This window comes from Zalophus californianus, chromosome 13 (assembly GCF_009762305.2).
Source record: "Zalophus californianus isolate mZalCal1 chromosome 13, mZalCal1.pri.v2, whole genome shotgun sequence".
In the NCBI taxonomy this organism is placed as follows: domain Eukaryota; kingdom Metazoa; phylum Chordata; class Mammalia; order Carnivora; family Otariidae; genus Zalophus; species Zalophus californianus.
In genome coordinates this window covers 48951560-48977952 of record NC_045607.1, presented here as the reverse complement: position 1 = coordinate 48977952, position 26393 = coordinate 48951560, and the positions used below count along the sequence as shown (strand labels likewise).

The 26393-nt window shown below is 40.1% G+C and overlaps 2 protein-coding genes across 5 annotated transcripts in view; one reads left to right on the top strand and one right to left on the bottom strand.

Annotated features, from left to right (window-relative positions):
- MLLT3 (MLLT3 super elongation complex subunit) overlaps positions 1-26393 on the bottom strand; it is a 286189-nt gene that overhangs the window by 237210 nt on the left and 22586 nt on the right. The gene's annotated exons all lie outside the window — the stretch shown is intronic.
- LOC113935005 (zinc finger protein 428) lies at positions 25164-26011 on the top strand. Its single transcript, XM_035723492.1, has 2 exons — positions 25164-25757; positions 25891-26011. Exons 1-2 carry the CDS (start codon positions 25303-25305, stop codon positions 26009-26011), a joined length of 576 nt encoding a protein of 191 aa, XP_035579385.1. The 5' UTR covers positions 25164-25302.

Below are 26393 nucleotides of genomic sequence, written 5' to 3'. Positions count from 1 at the left end.
ATTGTTTTATTTGTTTATACAGTGACAACAGGAAGAATTCCAAAGAATCAAGTCATAGAATCTTAATTTTCTCCCGTCAGCCCTACCAGCTTGGTAGTAATAAAAAGCAATCAGAACTCAAAGCTATTTTGTCTTTTTCAATTTTTGTATTGTGTTATTTACTAATGCTCAATACAAATAAAAAGCAAAACTAATAAGGCCAAAATACATTTTCAAATAAATATGAAAATTATTTCTCTTGCATCTATCAGTTTGACCAATTTTTCAAGCTAATTACTTCAAACTATTTTTGTTTAAATAAGACTTTTGAAATGTCTATGACAAGACACATGTAGACAAGTATATACTTAATGACATGAGGAGGAAAAGGGATTCTGAACACTTAGGAATTTTTTAGTTCGGTTTTGTCAGTGTCATACAGCTATCAAACATTGAAACAAAAATTAAACTCCAAAGGCCCACTGTAATGAACAATACTGTTAAAAAAAAAAAAGATTAAGTATCAAATTAGTTCGCAATTGTGGGAATTCTTAGCAATTCTTAGCAACACTGACTGTTTTCCTTTAAAAAGTAACCCTCAAAAAAAAGGAGAAAAAAAAACCCTACTGGTCTGAATCCAGACCCAACAAATTCCGTATTTTTTACTCCTTTTAACTCTCACTTCCCACTTAGAAAAGGCAGGCTTAAGGACAAAATAGACTCTGACCTTTAAGTGTAACTTGAAAAAGCCATAGCCTGAAGATGAGTCATACACAGACTTTGTAAACTAACAACACAATTGTTAGACTGTATTTCATACAAAGAAACAAGGAGTAAAACTACTCACTGAAAATAGAAGGCATGTCTGTGTGGCACAGAAACACACAGTGGCCCAGTCACACAAACAAAAGCAAGGACCACCACTCACACACACATACACATGATCCCTTAGCAAACAAAGACCTATTTTCATAGAGGGCTAATTCAACTTCATAAAGAAATCAGTATTTTACTTAAGTCTTACGAACACAGGTGAGCTTATAACTTCTAAATTTCTCATTCCACTTGTTAGTTTCAGGGAAAAAAAAATTCTGGCCTATTATCTGAAAGAAAATAAGAAAATCTCTTTTGCTCAGTGTTTTCTCCATCCATAGACATAGTCTCCCCTTTACAAAATTACACACTTGCATACATAAAGGAGTGCCTATCGGCCACTGCCTAAAGCAACCTGAAGAAACCAATTTGGTTTGTTCTGTTGATCTTTTCACATGGCACACCAAGTTTGAAAACTAGATCAGAGTAAAAGTATCACGACATCAGAAGGATTTTTTAAAAACCAAGGAGACACCATACAAATAGTACCACTAAAATGAAAATAAATAGCAAAAGATCTAGAAAACAAGTTAAAAGAGATTCAAATAAGGTTAATTTTTAAGTGGACAAAATAAAGCTACAATAAGCTAAATAGTTATCTGAAATATAAGTTATAGAATCCAACACAATTTAAGAGAACAAAACCAAACAGATCAAGTGTATGTCCATCTTAAATCTCCCCTTGGTAGGGGCGCCTGGGTGGCTCAGTCGTTGAGCGTCTGCCTTCGGCTCAGGTCATGATCCCAGGGTCCTGGGATCGAGCCCCGCATCGGGCTCCCTGCTCCGCGGGAAGCCTGCTTCTCCCTCTCCCACTCCCCCTGCTTGTGTTCCTTCTCTCGCTGTGTCTCTGTCAAATAAATAAATAAAATCTTAAAAAAAAAAATCTCCCCTTGGTAGAATGGAATCAAGTTGCTACCTCCAAAAGTGTTTTTGAAAAAGGGAAACATAATTACAACAATATTAATAGTAGTTACTTACTGAACCGCTCTATGCATACAACACTAATCATCTATCTCACTTAATCCTCATCAAAACCCAAAACTATACATTTTCCCTTTTTACAGATAAGAAACTGAGATTCAGAGACGTTAGGTTACTTGCCAAAGGACAAAATTTGGTACCCTTTTCTGGGACAGGAAGAATTGCTGATTGGTAATCCCTTTAAAGAATAATGAATCATTTTTGGTTAATATTCTTAAACTTGAAAATCAAAATCACCTGAGGGATTTGTTAAAATGCAGGTTGTGGGGTGTTGAGCACCTCCACCCCAGGGTCTCTGATTCAACAGGTTCCCTGCTGGGTCCGAGAATCTGCATTTCTAACAAGTCCCCAGGTGATGAGACTGCTCTGGGGACCACACTTAGAGTCACTGCTTTACACAAATTATAATGAAACACACTAAACATTTAGAGAGATGATGAAAGAATGATGCATTGTGTTCGATGAGACATAATTCCAGTGTCTGAATTTTCAAATTATTTGATTTACAAACCTTTTGAAGAACAACAGTTCTGTGAAAAGTCACTGTGGTATAAAGTAGTATATTTTTAACCAGGATTAATTCTGCAGCACTGCCCAGTGTCTATATCTTGACCCACAACAGTCCCAAGAAACATTAACTCTTTCTACCTCTCTCATCCAAAATTACTTACCGCTATTTGTAGTGATTTATCCCCACATTTGATATATTTAATAACCCCAGTTAGAACAACAGTAGGGCAAAATTTTCCATGTAATCTCCCCTCCCCCATATTTTCAAGGCCCTATATGATATGTTCAGACACACAAAAACGTCATAAAGTAGGCTAGAAGACTAATCTAAATATTTAAGTAATACTGACAATATTCATGAAGAACTGAACCCTCAGATCTTTCAAAATGTGGAATACTCAAGTTTGATCCAGGAATATTACCATTTGTTCTTATCTTTCCAGAAGATACTGACCTGGAGAAATGCCCTCAAGAGAAGAAAACACACACACACACACACACACACAAAGAGAAGAAAACACTACTTTCATAGCACCTGTCCTCTTGGCTCATGTACCTTTCTCAACATCTCTGTGACTTCACCTCAGCTAGATCAATAGCCCTGGGTTCAACTGAGATTCACCCTGGCCCATCTCTGACTTCCACATCCGTAAGCTGGCGAACCACTCAGGCAACTACTGCAGACTTGGAAATATATTCTAGCCCCCTTATCGCACAACAGGGGACATCAAGAGAAGGGCTCCCCTGCCATACCTCCTGCCAGATGCAGCCAGGACACATCTGTAAGGTGGGGCTGTGCTTCAGAGGCTTAAGTCCTGGCACTCGGTCCCCAGTTTGAAAAGCGAAGAGTCAATACCCAACACCCACATCATGCTGCCAACCAGGCTATGGGGTCCTGACCTGACTGCCGTAATAATGGGAGGCTGCTTGACTGCTCAGCATCCTGATTACAGCATAGGTACCATTTTCCTTGGCCAGCCAGTTCTGTAATGTTATTCTGGGAATCATTCCTAGAAATTCGACGCAGAGCCTGCTCTTCCCACGCCTCCAAGATACATTAAGGACTTAATTCCCTCATTAAATCCCTCTCTGCTAAAACTGGCTAGAGTGGTCTGTTTTCAACAGGTGAATCCACACCTACATACTACTAAAAAAGAAAAGGATTCTTTTGGGGGCGCCTGGGTGGCTCAGTTGGTTAAGTGACTGCCTTCGGCTCAGGTCATGATCCTGGAGTCTGGGATCAAGTCTTACATCGGACTCCCAGCTCAGCGGGGAGCCTGCTTCTCCCTCTGACCCTCTCCCCTCGCACGCTGTTTCTCTCTCTCTCCCTCAAATAAGTAAATACAATCTTGGGAAGTAAAAAAAAAAAAAAAAAAGGATTCCTTTTAATTTATTCCTAGTGAAAGGAAATCATCTATAGCAAAGGGAAGTATTAGAATCTAGCATAACAGGGGCGCCTGGGTGGCTCAGTCATTAAGCGTCTGCCTTCGGCTCAGGCCCTAATCTCAGGGTCCTGGGATTGAGCGCAGCATCAGGCTCCTTGCTCAGCGAGAAGCCTGCTTCTCCCTCTCCCGCTCCCCCTGCTTGTGTTCCCTCTCTCGCTGTCTCTGTCAAATAAATAAATAAAATCTTAAAAAAAAAAAAAATCTAGCATAACAGAAGAGACAGACAACAATTGGGAAGATCTGGATTCTACTCCAGACTCTTCTACTGACCTTCACTACATAGGAATTTAAGACCTGCTGGATGAATTAAAAATTTAGATAAATCATCCCTCCCCTGGTCATATCGGGCACAAAAAAGGTTTTCAAAATTTTTGAATCTTTCTGAGTGAAGGTTTGTTCTAAATATTACAGAAGCATAATAAAAAAGGGTGATTAATAATCTGGGCCTTGGATTATTCATCTGAAAGTGGGAAACCTATCAAATAAAGAATGACAGGGGCAGCTGGGTGGCTCAGTCGGTTAAGTGTCTGCCTTCGGCTTGGGTCATGATCCCGGGGTCCTGGGATTGAGTCCTGCCTTGGGCTCCCTGTTCAGTAGGGAGCCTGCTTCTCCCTCTCCCTCTGCCCCTCCCCTCTGCTCATGTTCTCTCTCTCTTTCTCTGAAATAAATAAAATCTTAAAGAAAAAAGAAAGAATGACAGATAAAGAACACTACACTGTCCCATAAAGTAACCACCACCACATGTGGCCACTGAGCATCTGAGGTGTGGCCAGTGCAAACTTAAATATATTTGGAACAATGTGAGTATGTGAATCTACTTTTTAAACTGTGTATCTTATAAAATCTAAATACACCAGATTTCAAAGACTCGGTACAAAGAAAAACAGTTTAGTAATTGTTTATACCAATTACACACTATAATCAGTGTAAGATACTGTGCAAGATAATATTTTAGATATATTAGGTTGAACAAATTATACTTTACCTGTTTATTTTTTTAAATATAGCTATTAGAAAACTTAAAATCACAATTCTGGTTTCCTTTATATTTAAATTTCTATTCCTTAAAGGATATAAAACATACAGCAGTTTTTGAAAGCAGAGGTAAGAGTAAGAGTAAGTCAAATTAGCAGCATGGAGAAATAAGGGGATATATGCTTCTATAAAGAGCCACGAGGAAACCTAAGAAGCATCTCTCCAAATAAGACTTCTAAGCACCCAAATAATTTACTTACAATCCTGACCTACAAATGAACAAATATAAATAAATCTTTAAAAAAAAAAAAAGCTCAGCAGCAAGCTGATGAGAGTCATCAAAGGTGTATACAAAGTTAATTTTCTATGAAACAGCCAAGTATGAAAGGTATGAGGAAATGTAGTCTTGTGGTTAGAGGGAAAGAGCTCTTTCTTCTAACCCTACCCTTTTTATTCACTACTAAGTCCCAAAGCAGGTTAGGGACACGCAGGAACGACTAGACAGGACACGGTACCAGCATAAAGGTGAGGAGTCAGGCCTCCAGCCTGGTGACCCAGAGAGGTCAGAGTGGCATGCCTCGCGAGGCAGGACGACGAGCTGGTGGTTGTTTTTTTTTCAGGGGAGGTGCAGGCACTAGGTGAATTCAGACTTTACATGAAGGCCCCAGGTAGCTTTTTGTAAGTACAACTAATTAAGTCTCATCAGACTTGTGTGGGGTAAATAGGGAGCAATATCCCAGTTATACTAATGAGGCCCAAATAAAGAAAGCCCTTGCTTGTTGTCACCTTAGCAAGACCCAAGAGCTCTGGCTTAAGTTACCACCGTCCCACAGTATCAAACGTCTACCCACCCTAGTCATGCATGTGCAAACAACTACAGTCTTGCTAATGGTCCTAAAGACAAATGCTACTACCCCCTTCTTAGCTCTCCTTCTTCCCTGGGAGAATTTAATAACTCCTTAAACCAAACAAACAAAAAGGTCAAATCCCTTCTCTCCATTTATGGAAATTAAGTAAAGCCAAATCTGCTGCTGTAAGGAGACAGTGGAAGAGTAACAGCTCAAGTTTTCTTGAAGCTCAGCTTGTAACTTTGAACAAATTTCTTAAGAAATACCCTTCCAGAGACATGTTCCCACTCTTTATTAGTCCTGAATAAATCCCAATTGTGATCCACCACTGCAAAGCTGAGAGCTTTCATAAAATAAGTTCTTAGGCTCTCTTGGACAGCTTTTTAATCCATTTGCTTTGAGCAATTTTATCCAGAACGCACACTCTGTGTATAAGGGCTAGTCCTAGAGAAGATCAAAGCTGTGAACCAAAAAGCAATCAGGGATGGAATGACTTGAAATATAAAGCAGTTTTCCTTCCAGATAGGCAAGGCTAACCAATGTTTCCATTATGCACCCTCCCCACAAACATGCCTAGGTAGACAGAGCCTTGAAATCAAGCAGTCAAGAGCACTGCCTTAAGGAGAAAGAGTACCCACCCCACCCACCAGTTTGAGGGACTGGACTGGACCTGCAACACTTTACGTAAGGCTAACCTGCCTAACCACCTAAACAGAAAAGCTTCTGTCAACAGAGTTTATTTTTACGTATACAGTATATTCCAAACAAGCAGTGCAAACTAAGCTACATAGTGTTCATTAATTCATACAGAAAGATAAGGAATGCCAAATTCCTTTTTTTTTTTTTCAAGATTTTACTTTTAAGTAATCTCTACACCCAACTTGGGACTCGAACCTCCAACCCCGAGACCAAAAGTAGCATGCTCTGCTGACTGGGCCAGCCAGGCACCCCGATAATGCCAAATTCTAAATCAAGGTTACCATGGATATATCCATTGCTTTTTGGTGCCTCTTTAAATTCAGATTATCAATGGATTCATATATGATTTAGGGTTGATGAATGAACCATGAAGCATGGATGAACTCACTAATAAGCCTCAACAATTGGGACACTGCTGTTACTTGCTGCTTTGATACTAAACTGAGAGGGGTAAGTTAATGTTTACCTTAGCATTATCAACATGAAGCTCGAAATGGGGGGAGGGAGACTTTTAAGCAAAGGAAGTACATAAACAAAATTAAAGAAGTGTTAAACAAATTCATTTTCACTCTCTTCAGAAGTTCCATTTACATACTGACAATGTAAACAGCAGCTACAGTTATGCTTTGATCTGCTAATTACAAAACATTTTTATCTTTGGGGCACCTGCGTGGCTCAGTTGGTTAAGCATCTGCCTTGGGCTCAGGTCATGATTCCAGGGTCCTCGGATCAAGTCCCACATCGGGCTCCCTGCTCAGCGGAGAGCCTGCTTCTCCCTCCCCCTCTGCCTGCCTCTCTGCCTACTTGTGCTCTCTCTCTGTCAAATAAATAAAATCTTAAAAAAATGTATTTATCTTTTCGTTAACTTAGGAGTTCTAAGAGACCACTTTAATGATTACAAGGGCAACCTAAATAAGTCTTCCCTAACTCATACTAGAAATTCATTTGGAATTTTTTTTGGGGGGGTACTAAAGAGGCTATGCAATTCGCCTTTAACTCTTGACTCCCATTGTGAACACAACCGGCCAGCCTCCCCAACAGGTGGGTCTCAAACCAGAGAGCAGCTGATTAAAATGCTCAGGCTGTTAAGGCCCCTGGCAGCCAATGAAAGTTAGGAAGATTACTCCATGCTCAGTCAACGAAGCACCTTAAACTAATTTCCCAGATACTCAATGACCAGGAAACACTATGCAATTCTATCAGGTACCAAGAAAACATTCCACACTCAACCTTTCTTCACAGATTTAACCCTTCAATTTGATAAGAGAAGTATTATCACCTTTGCCTGTTTCTCTAAATAATAAACAGAAAGGAATCTGAGGGTCTCCATCATTACTTAAGCAGAGTAGCCCTCCCTCCAGTTTGAAGATACCTGGTTTCTCTCTCTCTCTCTTTTTTTTTTTTTTTTTTTTTGAGAGAGTGTGGGTGGAATGGAAAGTGCTGGGGGGAGGAAGAGAGGGAGGCAGAAGAAATCTTAAGCAGGCTCCATGCCCAGGGAGAAGCCCAATGGAGGGCTCAACCCCATGACCCAGAGACTATGACCTGAGCCATAATCAGGAATCGGACACTTAACCAATGGAGCCACCCAGGCGCCCCTCTTTTTTTTTTCTTATTTTTAAAATGAAACAAAGTCTTGAGGCGCCTGGGTGGCTCCGTCGGTTAAGCATCTGCCTTCAGCTCAGGTCATGATCCCAGGGTCCTGGGATCAAGCCCTCAATGGGCTCCCTGCTTATTAGCAGGGAGTCCTCTTCTCCCTCTACCTCTCTGCCCCTCCCCCCACTCATGCACACACACTTGCTCTCTCTCAAATAAATAAATAAAATCTTTTAAAAAAAATAAGAGGAACGAAGTCTGTATCTGGTGCTCAAATCCAACTGCAATGAAAATTTTTTTCTGGGGCGCCTGGGTGGCTCAGTTGGTTAAGCGACTGCCTTCAGCTCAGGTCATGATCCTGGAGTCCCGGGATTGAGTCCCACATCGGGCTCCCTGCTCGGCAGGGAGTCTGCTTCTCCCTCTGACCCTCTTCCCTCTCGTGCTCTCTCTCTCTCATTCTCTCTCTCTCAAATAAATAAATAAAATCTTTAAAAAAAAAAGAGAAAATTTTTTTCTGAATTTTTTTATTATCTTAATTTCAAGTTGATTCCCCTATAAAACAAGGGTGAATGCAAAATACCTTTTTAAAATTAAACTACTTTTAAAGCAGTTTAGGTCTACAGAAAAAGTAGCAGAAAGTACAGAATTCCTATACATTTCCCTCATTTCACCCCTTCCCCGTTTCCCTATAAATAGCATCTTAGGTTGGTGTTGTACATTTGTTAACAACTGATGCACCAATGTCGATACATTATTATTAACTGAAGTCCATAGTTTAGAATCCCCTCTTTGTGCTGTGTAATTCTATGGGTTTTGACAATTCATAAGGTCTTGTATACACCATCACAGGATCATACAGAATAGTTTTACTGCTCTAAAAATCCCACATTCCACCTATTCATCCTTTCTTCTATCCTCTCCACAAAACCCGTGGCAACCGATCTTTACTGCCTCCACAGTTTTGCCTTTTTCAGAATGTCATTGAGCTGGAATTACATAATATGTAAGCTTCTCAGAATGGCTTCTTTCACTTAGCAATATGCATTTAAGGCTCTTCCATATTGTTTTATGGTTTGATAGCTCACTTCTCTTTATTGCTGAATAAAATTCCACTGTATGGATGTACCACAGTTTATCCATTCACTTACTGAAGGACATCTCAGTTGCTTCCAATTTTTGCCAAGTACAAATAACACTGTTATTGAACATTTGTATGCAGATTTTTGTGGGGGAATAAGTTTTCAACTAATATGGGTAAATACTTAAGGAGCACAATTGCTGGATCAGATGGTGTATTAGTCTACCATAACAAAATACTATAGAATGGGTGGCTTGAACAACAGAAATTATTTCTCCCAACTGTGGAGACTGAGAAGTCCAAGATCAACATGCCTACTGATTTGGTTTCCAGTCAGAGTTCTCTTCCTGGTTGTTAGAGCATGACCTTCTAAGTATAGGTCCTCAACATGGCTGAGGGAGAGAAGACTGATCTCTCTCCTGTGATTCTTTTCTTTTAATGACACTAATACTATCAGATCAGGGCCCCACTTTTAAGACCTCATTTAAACTGACTTACCTCCATAAAGACTCTTATCTCCAAATACAATCACATTGAGGTTTGGCCGTCCAACACAGGAATTTGAAGAGTATACATTCAGTCCATAACATATGTAAGAGCATATTTATCTTTGCAAAAAATTGCCAAACCCTTCCAAAGTGACTGTTATCATTTTGCACCAGCAATGAATGAGAGTTCCTGTTGCTCCACATCCTTGCCAGCATTTGGTGTTGTCAGTATTTTAGATCTTAACCCTTTTAATTGGTATGTGGTAGTAATCTCGTTTTGTTTTAATTTGCAATTCCCTAATGACACGATACTGAGCATCTTTTCATATGCTTATTTCCCATCTATTTTCCATGATGAGCTATCTGCAAAATACTCTTTTCACTATGCTAAAAGTATGTTTACCAAAGCATAGTCTGATGGACACCCGTGAATAGGATCACCTGACTGCCTATTAGAAATGCAGAAGACTGGGCCCCAGCCAGTATAATGCGTTAGACTTTTCTAGTACACTCAAGACTGAGAAACATTAAATGGACAAATACACAACTGAAGAAGGGAAGAACAGTGAGAATCACCAATGGTCATCCTCACTTTTACAAGATTGATTGGTTAGAGACCTGCATCCATTATCTTTTCCTCACTGGCTGCTGACTTGTAAATCTCAAAGTCTTTTTTTTTTTTTTTTCTTTTTTTTAAGAATGAAAGTAGTATGAACAGGTACTGCCATGTTCAGGAAGTCACGGCTAGTCGGTGATGGGAAAAAGAGATTAGGAATTGAGATGTCTGACCCCAATCTCCCTGGAAATCACTGGGGGTGAGAGATGGGGAGACAACTGCTTCTACTCCTTAAAAATAATCTAACCTGCCAAGAAAGAGAAGAGGCAGAAGTTGTGCATACAGCTGGGAAGCTGAGATAAGCAAAATACCATGGAAGCGAATTATTCAAACTATGACAGGTCACAAATCAAACTCAAATTTAAAGGCCCTAATAAGCCTCAAGGAGATTTTTTTCTTCTTTCTTTCTTTTTTTTTCTTCTTGCTTTCCAAGAAAGGAGAGGAAGGAAGGGACAGAAGGTAGTAAAGCAGTGGGACTTGCTGGTTAAGCCTGGGGGAGGGGAAGAGTTAACCCATTCCTCAAAGGGGGTGGGGGTGGGGAGAAGAAAAAAACAAAAATAAAAGGGAATAGGAAAGAACTACTTGTGGTACAATACTTCTTCCTTATCTATCCTCTACATCCCTTATTTTGATCTTTTTAAGCTTGACATGAAACCTAGAACGTTTTTAAACCAAAAGCGTGATTCTTTCCTCAGCAGTAAATCTGATGAATTAATTTTCTTCAAACTTACTAAGTAATAACCAGCCAAGCCTTTATCTTTACCTTTATCTTATCAAACATCAAGAACAAAATAAAAGGCAGGATTCTGCAACTTAAAGATAATGCTATTTTCTCTTAGTTTTTTTAAACAAAAGTTTATATTTTATTGAATATTTCCAACAGATAAGCAAGCGGAGAAAATGATTTCTAATAGGTTCATATCTGCAAACAGAACTTTTTTAAAAAGCAGTAAGACACAAAACAGATAAAAATGATTTTCTTTCATGGCTAAAATCAACTATAAATCAAACTATTTACTCAAAACTTAATTCTTTTGGTAATCGCAAATAGTAATAAATTTTTTTAAATCACTGATTTATTATCTTATTTACAACACATTCTCATACATAATCTCTTTTTTACTCAATCCTATTATCACTATTCTGAGTGAAGTTGGGGAAAGCTAATCTGTCTATCCTCATTTTACAGATAAGAAAGCAATCTCTTGAAGGTTAGGGAAACTTTTCCACTACACACAGCAGAGCCAAATTCTAATTCAGAACTCTACTCTCCAGGACAAAGGAATCCTCTACGCTTTCCACTTTGCAATAATACAATAATGCCTAAATTATAAGACACAAAGAAAAATCCCCATTTTAGCCATTAAAAGAAAAAAAATCCATAATGTGGTTTTAGAGTGCACTGGGAAATCCTCTTAAGAAAAAAAGAATTTGAGGATCGAGCATTCATAAGTTTTTATCTCTCGAGTTCCTTCTGTGATGATACTTACTAGTATTCCAGACCACCCTGTCAACTGGTGATTTCTAGGCAGCCCTTAAAGATACAAAGTACCTACCAGGATAAAATACTCTATGGGTAATGAATGGCCCATTTACAAAAGTCATCTATGCCAGTTGTCAGAAGTTGGGAAACCTTTTTATATCTTTCCCTTCACCAAGCATTCTAACTTCTTTTTTAAAGATTTATTTATTTGAGAAAGAGAAAGAGAGCATGCATGGGGGGCGGGGGGGCGGAGGAAAAGGGAAAAAGAGAATCTTAAGCAGACTTTGCCCTGAGCACAGAGTCCAAAACTGGGCTCAATCTCAGAACCCTGAGATCATGACCTGAGCCCAAATCAAGAGTCCGACCCTTAACCGACTGAGCCACCCAGGCGTGCCTAACTTTTTTTTTTTAATCTGACTTTTATTAAGCGATTCATGGATTCATGAATTGGGCAGCATCCCATCTAGCAAGTAGGGGGGAGTTCCACTAAGCGTCCTAACTTAGCTACGGTTATACCATTTCAATGGGTATGACCCTTCAAGCTTCTAGACATCCAGGAAGCCAGGATGGATGACAATGGCAGTCATGCTTTCCTAGGAAATAAGAGTCCCCTTTTGGGGCACCTGGGTGGCTCAGTTGGTTAAGTGTCTGCCTTCAGCTCAGGTCATGATCCTGGAATCCTGGGATCAAGCCCCACGTCGGGCTCCCTACTCAGCAGGAGTCTGCTTCTCCCTCTCCCTCTGCCCTCTGCTTCCCCCACACACCCCACCCCACTGCCTCTCTCAGATAATAAAATAGGTGGGAAACTGGGATTTTTAAGCTCACAATCTATCCTAACTTAATAAAATAAATAAGTAAATAAATAAGAGTCCCCTTTTACCTAAGTACTAAATAGAAAGAGCCCCTACACTTTTTGCCATTCTAACCTCCCAAAAGTATATCTACTCCTGAGTAATAAATAATATCACCATTTTAAAGCCTTGGGTTTCAGGAAGTTTATAAAACCTTGGTTTTCAAATCCATATTACTTTCAAATAATGGTGGCATTTAAGTAAATTTAGTGGCATTTTGAACTTACCAGACCTCTTTTTTTAATCTAGTTTATTGTTCTCCCTAACTTACTATGGGCTGGGACACTGGGGAAGATGAGTTAAGTCGCTGCCCCTACTCGACAGTAGAGGCACTCCAACTTAGAATCACCAGGGAACTTGTTAAAATGCAGGTTCCTCCGGCACCTGGCTGGCTGAGTTGGAAGAACATGCAACTCTTGTGTGGTCGAGGGTTCAAGCCCCACGCTGGGTGTAGAGATTACTTACATAAATTTTTAAAAAATAAAAATAAATAAAATACAGGTACCCAGATTTCACTCTCAAAAGATTCTGAGCCAAAAGGACTGGAAGACAGTGTTCAGAAAGCAGTACATTCCATTGTACGTGGTGATCCGACAGGTGTGTCCAGCAAACACTACCACAGGAGGGCTCATGCTGGCCCACAAGACCAACATATAAACATTTAAAAACAACTTGTGGGGGCGCCTGGGTGGCAGTCTGTTGAGCATCTGACTTTTGGTTTCAGCTCAGGTCGTGATCTCAGGGTTGTGGGACCCCACACCTAGGGCTCCCCCCCTCAGCCCAGAGTCTGCTTGAGATTCTCTCTCTCCCTCTGCCCCTCCCACTCGTTTTCTCTCTCTCTAAAATAAATCTTAAAAATATAAGTAAATAAAAACAACCTGCGAGTGCTAAAGACCATAAAAAGGGAACTGGCTATGGGTAAGGCACCGAAGACATTCCAGACCGAGGGGGGGTCACCTTTACAATGGCACCAAACTGTGAAATGTTTGGGAAACAATGAAACAAAGAATCATCTGAAAATTAATCTATGTCCAAACTGTGGACTCACGCTAAAAGGGATTTTAAGACAAAGATGTTTAAGGAGAAAAGATTCACAGCAATGATTGGCTGTGTATTAAAAGTGAAAGGTGCTTTTTTTTTTTTTTTTAAGTGAAGGGTACTTTCAAAGGAAGATTAAACTAAAAGTAAGAAGATGAGTTCCCAAATGAAAGTAAGGCAGAGTGTTTTTTAAGAAATGCTACAGAAACAGAATGAAGAGGTACTGGTGAACCACCAATCATATTAACATCCTTTCATTCCCAAGTAAAACCAATAAAACCTACACAAGACAGAAAACAGGGCAAGCTCATAGGTGGACATTTTACCTATTCCCATCACTTATCTCAGCAACATAAAATGAAAGGTGGAAAATTGGATTTTTAAGCTCACAATCTATCCCAACTTAAGCCTAGCATGTGGTTATTCCTGATCCACACTGCCCTTTCCCTGCCTTATATGTGGCTTTAGATACAACCCAGACTAATTTACTTAACTATGTGTATAAATACTTAGGCATGATTGCTGGATCATATGGTATATTAGTCTGCTCAGGCTGCCGTCACAAAATACCACAGACTGGGTGGCTCAAACAACAGAGACTTACTTTCTCCCAGTTCTAGAGGCTAGAAGCCCAAGATCAAGGTGTCAGCAGGGCTGATTTCTTCGAGGCCTCCTTCTTTTCATGCCTCCACATGGTCTTTTCTCCTTATACCTATATCCTAATCTCTCCTTCTTGCGAGGACAGTCACACTGGATTAGGGCCCACCCCAAACACCTCATTTAACTTTAATTACCTCTTTACAGACTATCTTCAAATACAGTTAATTCTAAGGTACCGGAGGTTAGGACTTCAACAAAGAATGGGGGGGAATTAAAAAATAAAGTACTATTACTTCAAAAAGTTTGAAAAATTCTTTAATAAAGACTCATAAGCACAAGAGAAATCGAGAAAGAAAAAAAAACACCCACTACTCGCAGGGCTAGCTATACCCCTCCTAGAACCCATGTTCAGTGCGGCCAGAGGATTACTAGGAGGTCTGTTCCATACTTCCAAAATCAAGAATCAGCTCTAAAACTATCCTGGGAATTTTCACTCACTCCCTAAGGGCAACAAAATTTCAGACCAGTTGCTTTCACACCCATCCCCAATGATAAAACCAAAGAAGCAATGAAAGAGAAGGCAAAGGGGGGAAAAAAAAGTTGATACAGTTACATTCCAACACTTGCTTCCAAAGCTGTTAAGTGTATGATGGCATTCTTGATGTCCATGCCCAGAACTTAATAAAAACTCACAAAATTTTCCTGAACTGTAGCTAAATCTACAGAAATAGAAATTTCTTTTGAAACAGCACGACTCTTCAGAAGCCATAAGCATATTTAAAACCAGGAAGCCCAGGCAATGTAAATTAAAATAGACCTAAACATTTGACTAAAATCAGTCTCCTCCCTCTAGAACCCACCTTCCCCAACAGATCTCAATGTTTAAAAATTCCTGAAAAAACTACATACAGAAATTTATATTTATATATCATTTTCACTAAATTAACCATAAAATCAGACAGAAAGCATTTGCCATGAAACAAACGGTTTCAAAAACCATATTATTAATGGATAAAAATGGAGGGAGGGAAGAATGGAATAGATGCTACGTCTATCCTTTTAAACTCAAGCGCTACTGAACTAAGAAAATCACCAGTATGCAGTCCCGGTGAAACAGCTGATTCAGGTTCATCCATAAGGATGGTCAATAGATAACTAAAAACATTACCCATTACATGGGCGCCTGGGTGGCTCGGTTGGTTGGACGACTGCCTTCGGCTCAGGTCATGGTCCTGGAGTCCCGGGATCGAGTCCCACATCGGGCTCCCTGCTCAGCAGGGAGTCTGCTTCTCCCTCTGACCCTCTTCCCTCTCGTGCTCTGTCTCTCATTCTCTCTCTCTTAAATAAATAAATAAAATCTTAAAAAAATTTTTAAAAATTAAAAAAAAAAATAAAAACATTACACGACCATTTACGGAACATGACATTTGAAAGATACAAAGTATCATCACACTGGTCACTTTGTAATTACAAGGGGAAAATTACAACAGATTCTGCCACTTCCATCAAGTGATAAAACTCAGTATCTCTAGTATTAGGGAAATCAGCACTAGGTGCCTCCTGATGTGAAGTACAACAAGAAGTACCTTGAAAGTTTCTCGCTAAAAACACTTACCCTAAACTGAACAAAGCTTATAGATCTAACTTCAACTCACAAGAAATACAGGGAATAGAGAAATCAAGTTAAATGGCTCCCCAAGGAAACAGACAAGTCCAAATTGTTGGAGTTTCTCTAACACAACTGGCCTAGCCTCTTAAGAGCTGTCAATGTGAAGATCAGACAGGGGGAAAAAGAGGTGGCAATAGGGTAATGTCCTAGACTAAAGGATACTACAGAGACATGACACCTTAAAGCTATTTTAAATCTTAGATGTGATCAATAGTTTTGTGTTTTGTAGAAAATCACCGTTCTTAGGAGATACACTGCTAAGTTTTTAAGGGTGAGAGGCCATGATATCTGCAACTTACTTTCAAGTGATTGGGAGGTATAAAAATAAGCAAAGAGATAAAGCACTTGAAGCAAAGTATTAACAATTGATGATGCTAAGCATTCCCTGAACTATTTTTTTTTTTTCAACTTTACTGTAAATTGGAAATTCTTCAAAAGCAAGTTGAAGGGGTTGCCATTTCATGAAAATCACAAATAAAAGGAGTGGAGACTGCTTAAGACTAAAGACTTGCATAAAACGTGACGGGATCCTGGCTTGGGGAGAAAGAACCAAGAGATATTTGGAAGACAAGTGGATTTTTATATACCCCTGACATTATATGATATTATGGACAAACTGATCACTTGTTTCCTGTGTGCTAACTGTAATATTACTATAAAGGATAACACCCTGATTCTTAGGAGATGCATGCTGTAAGTATTAAAGGTCAAGTACTGTGACTACAAGTCATTTTTTAAATGATCCACAACACAACCAAATATGGCTATATGTTAATGAATTGTGGCATATGAACATTTGCTCCATTATTCTCTCAACATACATTTTATAGTTTCTGTCAAAATTAAATGTTAGTTAACAGTATACTACACCGAAGGCTTCATATTTCCTTTTGCATTTAATGAATTTATTATCACTACCTTCTTACGAGCATATGGGAGGAGCAGAGACTTTATTTTACAGCATGTAATTGCATTTAAACATGCAGTATAATTAATATTCTTTATCAACATCAGAGTTTCCCATATTTTTTAGTTTGTGAAGAAACCTGTGAAGATCCTCCAGGGTTTTGAAAAATAAGACACAGGGAGCTTTCCACACTGATGAACACGTGGAGATTCCAGGAGAGTATATACTCAGAGAGTATACTCAGAGAGGGCATGGAAGCTCCATACTCTTGTCCCATACCTCACCCCATGCCTTTCTTTAATCTGACTGTTCCCGAGTTACATCCTTTATAATAAACTGGTAATCTACATGGCAGTCTAGATGCACTTGATTAACAACTCTGTGGGGGGAAAAAAAAAGAAATGTTATTAAAAAATGGAACTGGCAATAAGGTACCTAATGAAAATGTGAAAGCAGGTACCCCTGAGAGGTTATAAATCCTCCTGTGAGAGGTACCCTCCCAATACCTGGAGTAAAGGAAGCATCCTTATCTCTGAAGACAAAGGGACGCCAGAAGAATCCCAACAAACAGGACTTGCTAAATTTCTTCCATTTTACTACAATTACCTCATACTCCTTAATCTGTCATATTCCTCCACAATCACCCATTCTTCATCAAACCTGGCATAAAAATACACAGGTCTAACTATTTCTTTGGGTCATTTCCTTACAAAAGCTCCTATGTCAGATAAAACCTATCTGTGTGTTTTTCATCCTGTTTTGGGGTTTTGTTTTTTTTTTTTTATTTAAGTAACAGGGACACCTGGCTGGCTTAGACGACTGTGCGACTCCTCTCGGGGCCGTGAGTTAGAGCCCCACACTGGGGGAAAAACTTACTTAAAAAAAAAAAAAATCAGGACGCCTGGGTGGCTCAGATGGTTAAGCGTCTGCCTTCGGCTCAGGTCGTGATCCCAGGGTCCTGGGATCGAGTCCCGCATCGGGCTCCCTGCTCCACAGGAAGCCTGCTTCTCCCTCTGCCTCTCTCTCTCTCTCTCTCTCATGAATAAATAAATAAAATATTTTAAAAAAATTTCTTTTGCTAAAAAAAAATCAATAAAAACCTTTAAACAAACAAAAAAAAATTTAGAGCACCTGGGTGGCTCAGGTCCATGGGCTCAGGTCATGATCCAGGAGTCCTGGGATGGAGCCCCTGGATGTACTTCCTGCTCAGTGGGGAGTCTGCTTCTCCCTCTGCTCCTCCCCCACCCAGAGCTTGTGCTCTCTCCCTCAAATAAATACATTTTTTTAAGTTTTTTAAAAGGTAACATATAATTTTATATTAAAAGTCCCATTAGATCCTTTTCCTCTACTTTCCATTCCCCATAAAATTACATATACCATCTTAATTCCACTGTAAAAAGAAGTCCTGGGGATATGTTACTATTTCTCTAGTCCAGCTCTGTCCAACTATGGCAGGCACTAGCTACACACAACTATTAAGCACTTGAAATATGGTTAATGACTGATGAATTGAATTTTATTTTATTTTATCTTGATTAATTTATATTTAAATGTCAATAGCCATATGTGTCTAGTGGCTATTGTTTTGGGCAAGGCAGCTGGTAGGTATACACAAAACTTAAGACATGAAAGGCAACATAATTTACAAGCTTAAATTAAGGACAGGCTTCAGGGAAAACTGTTTTATAAGCTTTTATCACCAGCTAATTCTAGATCAGGAATTGCCTCCTATGGACTTTCTTAGAGCACTTTCTCTTTACTTCAAAAAATAAGTCTTCAATAAAAGTTTGCAGAATGAAATTTGTACAGCTTTAAACCTACCCCAATCAATAGAATTACCAGAAAAATTACTACATTCCATCAAACGTATAGGAGTGTCCTAAGATGTCACAATTGTCAAGATGATAAAAAGGAACTGATTTATTTGCAGTTTTCATTTAAAATAATAAGCTCCTTTAGAACACTAAAAATATGGTTTCACTTACAAAAAGTTATTTACACACACACGACCAGGAACATCTCTTGTACAAGGTAAGAAATGCCTGGCCCAGAACACTACAAAACATTGCTGCTACCATATTCTGTCACTTACCTACTATTTCATTTTGACTACATTACTTAAACCCTGTGCCTCAATCTCCCCATCTTTAAACTTAGGGTTACTATATTTACTTTAAAGAATTATTGTGAGATTTACTAACACATTAAAATCCCTTATAATAGGGGATCCCTGGGTGGCTCAGTTGGTTAAGCGTCTGCCTTCGGCTCGGGTCTGGATCCCGGGGGTCCTGGGATCAGCAGGGAGCCAGCTTCTCCATCTGCTTGCTGCTCCCCCTGCTTGTACTCTCTCTCCTTCTCTCTCTCTCGCTAGCTCTCTCTCTCTCTGACAAATAAATAAAATCTTAAAAAAAAAAAACACTTAGAATAGGACATATCCATGCTAAGCATTCAACGAACATTGTTATTACTTCCTTCCCATCAACTAAGAGCTATATTTTTGATGGATGGAAACAAAATAAATATATACACAAAACTGGAATACAGTTACTAAAACAACTAGATATACTTTTTTAATTAGGTCTTGCTCAACCTAGGAAACAATGCTCCTTTAATAAATAATATTGGGACCATGAAAAACCCTGGAATGTTGACATGTGCCTCCTTTCAGAGGAAAGGCATGCCATCAAGGTTTAATTTCGTTCCCAAATGTATAATAAACATGAAGATAATGTTTTGTGTCAACATTTTTGTTAATGAACGTTAGGCAAACTTTTTTTAAGATTTTTTTTATTTATTTATTTGAGTGAAAGAATGAGAGAGAGAGAGCACATGAGAGAGGGGAGGGTCAGAGGGAGAAGCAGACTCCCTGCCAAGCAGGGAGCCCAAAGCGGGACTCGATCCCGGGACTCCAGGATCATGACCTGAGCCGAAGGCAGTCGCTTAACCAACTGAGCCACCCAGGCGCCCCTAGGCAACCTTTTTTTAAATAACAGCTTTACTGAGATAATTCATATACCATATATTCATCTATTTAAAATGTGCAATTTAATGGTTTTCAGTATATTCAGACATGTGCAACCATCACCATAGTCAAGTTTGGAACACCTTCATCATCTCAAAAAAAAAAAAAAAAGAAAGAAACCAAGAAAGAAAGAAACCCTGTACCCTTTAGCTATCACCTTTTCTTTCCCCCAAAACTCCCCAGCCCCAAGCAACCACTAATCTAAATTCTCTCTTTATAGATATCCCTATTCTGGACATTTAATATAAATAAAATCATATAACATGTGGTCTGTGAATAGCTTTGTGTCACTTAGCACAGTGTTTTCAAGGTCCATCCATGTTATAGCATGTATCAGTATTTCATTTCTTTTTATGGCCAACTAATATGCCATTATATGAATATACCACATTTTGTTTATCCATGCATTATTTGATAGACATATGGGTTGTTTCCACCCTTTGGCCACTATGAATAATGCTGCTATAAACATTCACATGCAAGCTTCTGTTTGGACGTTTTCATTTCTCTTAAGCAGATACCAAGGAGCAGAATTGCTGGGGTATATGGTAACTGAGGAACCGCCAAACTATTTTCTAAAATGGATGCACCATTTTACCTTCCCTCCAGCAGTGTGTGAGGGTTCTGATTTCTCCACATCCTCCCCAGTATTTTTTATTATAGTCATCCTAATGGATATAATATGGTATCTCACTGTGGTTTTGATTTGCATTTCCCTGATAACTAATCATGCTGGACATCTTTTCACATACTTATTGGCCATGTGCCTTTCTTTGAAGAAATGTCTATTCATATCCTTTGCCCATTTCTAACTGAGTTATTTTTCATATTCTTGAGTTATGTGTGTAGGTATTCGAGATACAAGCCATTATCAGATATGTGATTTAAAAATATGTTCTCCCATTCTCTGGGTTTTCTTTTCTTGATAGTGTCATTTGAAGCACAAACGTTTTTTATTTTTATAAAATCTAATTTATCTATTTTGTTGTTGTTGTTGCTCATGTTATTGGTGTTATATCTAAGAATCCATTTCCTGCCAAATCTAAGGTCATGAAGATTAATCCCTATGCTTCCTTCTAAGGGTTTTATGGTTACAGCTCTTAGGTCTTTGACCAATTTTGAGTTAAATTTTATAAATGGTGTCAGGTAGGGGTCCAATTTCATTCTTTTGCATGTGGATATCCAGTTCTCCCAGTACCGTTTATTGAAAAGACGATTCTTTCCTTAGTAAATGGTCTTGGCACTCTTGTTGACTAAAGACACATGGGTTTATTTCTGGGCTCTCAACTTTATATCACTGACCTACGCATCTATCCTTATGTCTATACCACATTGCCTTGATTAACATTGTTTTGTAATAAGTTTTGAAATTGGGAAGTGTGAGTCCAAATTTTTTGCTCTTTTTCGAATATTTTGGCTATCCTGAGTCCACTGCAATGCCACATGAATTTTAAACCAGCTTGTCAATATGTACAAAGACACAAGATAGGATACTGACAAGGACTGGACTGAACCTGTAGATCAATTTGGGGAGTATTGCCATCTTAACAACATTAAGCCTTCTGATTGACGAACATGGGATATTTTTCCATTTATTTAGATATTCTTTAATTCTTTAATTAGATATTCTTTAATGATGCTATTATAAATGGAATTGTTTTAATTTCATTCCTAGATTGTTCAAGTATACAGAATACTACTGATTTTTGTATCCTGCAACCTTGATGAACTTGTTTATTATGAGAGTAGTACTGGGGCACCTGGGTGGCTCAGTCGTTAAGCGTCTGCCTTCAGCTCAGGTCATGATCCCAGGGTCCTGGGATCGAGTTCCGCATCCCTCTCCCACTACCCCTGCTTGTGTTCCCTCTCTCACTGTCTTTCTCTGTCAAATAAATAAATAAAATCTTTAAAAAGAGAGAGAAAGAGAGAGAGAGTAGTACTGGTAGTACTCCAATTCACAGAGTGACCATTAGACAGACTATGTAATTCTTATACTCAGTACTCTGGCACATAGTGGGTGTTTTTATATACCTTATGTATTTTTATACATCAAGAGCTTTACTAAGGTATATATGTTTATTTAACACCTCTTATGTGTAAAAGTGTGATACAGGGATTAAAGAAAAAAAAAAAAAATCCCGTCCAGAAGGAACAAGCAGTCTTAGAGCAGAAATAGATTCTACTTGTCCCTCAAGTGATTTGTCTAGATATCAGATAAAAAAAATTTAATAAGCTTTCTTTTGCAACAGATTTGCCTTCATACATTCTTTAAGAGTCTCAATAAAATAAAAGTAAGAGTCTCAGAAAGCTATCTACTTTTGAGCCATGCAAATGAGGTTCAGTCCTCCTTACTTTTTCCATGTTTATTACTAGACTCTTCCACACTTCTTCTGAACACAAGTACTGTTGCAGAGCAATGCTCCTGCACTGCGCTTGACCAAAGTGACTGGAAAGTTTGAGAGTCTTGTTATTACTATCTTTGGTTTTTCTTTCTCAGAAACCTATTTCATGCTTTTCAGTTTCCAGAGAAAGGACACAAAAAAAGACATGGGGACCCAGGGGAGGGGGGGATACAACAAGTAAGGTTCCTACAAGTCTGCAGGCTCCAATCCTACTATTCCATAGAAGTTTTCTAATATTCTTTAATAAAAACAATTTCATTCCAAACAGTTCCTGGAACTTAAGACATCTGCTTATTGTTCTAACACACCATTTAAAAATCAACCAGGTCCCCTTTTGTCTCAGCAACATTTGCCGTACTTCTAAATAATTTTAAAATTCCAGTTATCTGTTGGAACAATAACAGTCACAACCTACAAACCACAATTTGTACCACAAAGTCCAATCTCAGCCCAGATCTAATTTTGGCTTCACAACAGCTTGAGCTAAAGGAGAATTTCACTGCATTGTTCAAGTATGGTCATAAATAGTCTCTGGAGGGGGAAAAAAAGAAAGCTAAACAACATAAAATGCTGTATAAAACAAAAACGGTACAAAATATGAAAAGAGATTCAGGTTCAAACATTTGCTACATAAATGCACACATAACTGTGCTCATCTCCAATCTTCACTTACCCCATTATGCTTCCATAAAACTCCACTCTTACATCAACTATAATTCTTAAGTTGTACTGAAACGTATCTGCTTCTAAGTCTCTCCCCCCTCTCCCCCCCCAATACAAGTCTCTGAGCTTTTCAAGGGCAGACAAGTCATCTGAACAGATGCAGAAATCTGGGTGAGAAATAGGATGAGCAACATGAGACATTTCCATCCCACCCTAACATCACCTAACCTACAACTTCTTAAAAATGGCTTTTATTTGATTTTTTTTTAAAGATTTTATTTATTTATTTGAGAGAGAGAGAATGAGAGATAGCACGAGAAGGAAGAGGGTCAGAGGGAGAAGCAGACTCCCCACTGAGCGGGGAGCCCGATGCGGGACTCGATCCCAGGACTCCAGGATCATGACCTGAGCCGAAGGCAGTTGCTTAACCAACTGAGCCACCCAGGCGCCCAAAAATGGCTTTTATTTGAGAGAGACAGAGAGAGAGAGCCCGCACACAAGCAGGGGGAGGGGCAAAGGGAGAGGGAGAAGCAGGCTCCCCGCTGAGCAGGGAGCCTGATGTGGGACTCAATCTCAGAGCCCTGAGATCATGACCTGAACTGAAGGCAGACGCTTAACCTACTGAGCCACCCAGGAGCCCCTAGTTTGTTTGGGTTTTTTTCCAAATTTTTTTTTTTTTAATTTATTTGACTGAAAGAGACATAGCGAGAGAGGGAACACAAGCAGGGGGAGTGGGAGAGGGAGAAGCAGGCTTCTCGTGGAGCAGGGAGCCCGATGTGGGGCTCAATCCCAGGACCCTGAGACCATGACCTGAGCCGAAGGCAGACGCTTAAGGACTGAGCGACCCAGGCGCCCCAAAAATGGCTTTAGTTTTGTTTCTACCCCGTACTTGATTCAAAGGCTAACAGCTGATATTAGTCCTTCTTTAAGTGAAGACTACAGTCTCAGTAAAAGTACGTGCAGATCATACCCTCTCCTGATGGAAACTGACATAGCATATATGAGAAACGACACAGGACAAAACAAAGTTCTTTACCAGAACTTTGATTAGTAAATTAAATTTATTTTAAGTTAAATTAGTAAGTTAAATACATTGAAGCTGACCTATCTGATAGTCAGTACACCTCTAAAATCCTGTTTTCTGAAGTGTTGAGCCATTGAAATGGAACCAAAGAGAAGTGATACATTCAGTATCTGTCCAGCAAACCTTGTGGAAAAGCTAACCAAACTGAACAAATCAGAACATAAGTTTCCAATTTTCTTTTCCAAATTAGTTACTTTCCTCAAACCCTATTCTGCTGCTCTAGGCTGCTGATTAGGTGGGGAAAGAGAAACAAAAATTACAGGGAAAAGCAACATGTTCAGTGATCAAGAAATGTACCAAATTTCCATTTATCCAGAAAACTCAAATCACCAGAATTTCCTTATTAGTACCATGCAATGACAACTGATACTTACTTATATGATCCTAAGACAAAGTTTTCAAATGCCTTTAGAATTTCAGAAGGAAAATGAGTTACATTCTAAAACATTTTAGTAACAGGATGTAAAAGACACATGAAAGCGACCACATTTCTCTCCATCACTCATTTTTTTAAGTTATTTTAGAGAGAGAGAGCACACGCACACATGAGCACAGAGGGATGGAGAGAGGGAAATGGAGGAGAGAGAATCTCAAGCAGACTCCCCGTTGAACTCAGAGCCTGACGTGGGGTTCATCTCATGACCCTGAGATTAGGACCTGAGCCAAAACCAAGAATCAGATGCTCAACCAATTGAGCCACCCAGGCGCTCCTCTCCATCACTCATGATAAACAACACCAAACAAGTACTGATACTATACTGAGCCAGCAAATGCCTCAGAATCCTTCTCACTAGACCAAACTGGAAATAGAGACATGACCTAGAAGTACAGTATAAACAGTAGAACAGTAGTGAGCTTATGATTTGAGAGTCAAAAAGGCCTGAGATTCAATCCTCAAAAACAGTGACCATATAATCTATCCTCCAAAAAGCACCAGTTTTGAGAGTGACACAGGACAACAGGCATAAACTGGGACAATCCCCAGGAAACAAGACATATGGTCACTGTACTCAAGCCATATGGACCTTGGGCAAGTTACTTGAGTCTTGGATCCACATCTGTAAAATGTGAATAAAGAGTAGAGAATTAAACCATCAGTAACTATAAATTGCTTTCCTACTCCTTTTGAGCTATATAACCCTATATTCTATGATACTAATCTAGAGGGCACTGAAACTCTAAAAACACCATACGCCTTACCAAAGAACACATCAAAGAAATGAAAATCCATCCTTGAGAGAGTCAGGATTTTTTTTTTTAATCCACACATTCTCTTTTTTATTAGACTTTTCTCTTGCCATTAAAACAACAACAAGAGCCGAGGCGTGCAGCCGCCGCCGCCGAGCCAGAGCAGGGGCAGCTAGCGCCGCATCCCGCTCTACCTGCCGACATCCTGCATTGGAGAACTTGTGACCCAGGTGTGGCTCTAAAGAGCTGGCCGGGGAGGGACGCTGCCCAGCTGCTGCTCTTCTCCTGTCTCCTGTCCCCTCCCCTGGCCATGACAGAGACCCGTGAGCCAGCTGAGACTGGGGGCTATGCCAGCTTGGAAGAAGACGATGAGGACCTCTCTCCAGGCCCCGAGCACTCCTCTGACTCTGAGTACACTCTCTCAGAGCCAGACTCCGAAGAGGAAGAAGATGAAGAGGAGGAGGAGGAGGAGGCCACTGATGATCCTGAATATGACCCTGACTACAAGGTGAAGCAGCGCCTGGGGGGAGGCCGGGGGGGCCCATCCCGCCGGGCCCCCCGTGCAGCCCAGCCCCCAGGCCCCCCAGCCCAGCCCTGCCAGCTCTGTGGCCGCTCGCCCCTTGGGGAGGCCCCACCAGGGACCCCGCCCTGCCGGCTCTGCTGTCCTGCTACAGCCCCCCAGGAAGCTCCAGCCCCTGAAGGCAGGGCCCTCGGGGAGGAAGAGGAGGAGCCACCTCGGGCTGGGGAGGGCCGACCAGCTGGGAGGGAGGAGGAGGGAGGAGGAGGGAGGAGGAGGGAGGAGGAGGGAGGAGGAGGGAGGAGGAGGGAGGAGGAGGGAGGAGGAGGAGGAGGGAGGAGGAGGAGGGAGGAGGAGGAGGAGGGAGGGGGAGGAGGAGGAGGAGGAGGAGGAGGAGGAGGAGGAAGAGGGCACCTACCACTGTACAGAGTGTGAGGATTCCTTCGACAACCTCGGGGAGCTGCATGGGCACTTCATGCTGCATGCCCGGGGGCAGGTGTAGGGGGAGACCCCACCCAGGGAGCTTGGCCAAAGGGGTGGGGTGGGAGGAGGGGGCAGAGGAAACTGGGGGAGGGTCACAATGGTCATGGGGGATGGGGGTAACGCCGATCTGTGTCGTCTTAGCAGTAGATGTGTGAAGGCCAGAATAAAAGCCAAATTCTGTGAAAAAAAAAAAAAACAACAACAACAACAACACCTTAGTTCAAGTTTGATACCTGGGCACAACTAGTCACTCAGAACTTTGTCTCCACAGCTTTGTTTTCATAGCTTCATAAAAGCACTCATCTTGTTTTTTGTTTTTTGACAAGCCTGATGGCACTCTTATGCAACAAAAATTACCTCTATTCCTGCTGTTATCCTCAACGTTTAAAGCAATTCCTGGC

Excerpts from the sequence above, each read along its gene's own strand:
- LOC113935005 (XM_035723492.1), top strand. The coding sequence starts at position 25,303 with ATGACAGAGACCCGTGAGCCAGCTGAGACTGGGGGCTATGCCAGCTTG. Across the intron at positions 25,758-25,890 it reads GAGGGCCGACCAGCTGGGAG|GGAGGAGGAGGAGGAGGAGG; the intron begins GGAGGAGGAGGG and ends GGAGGAGGAGGA.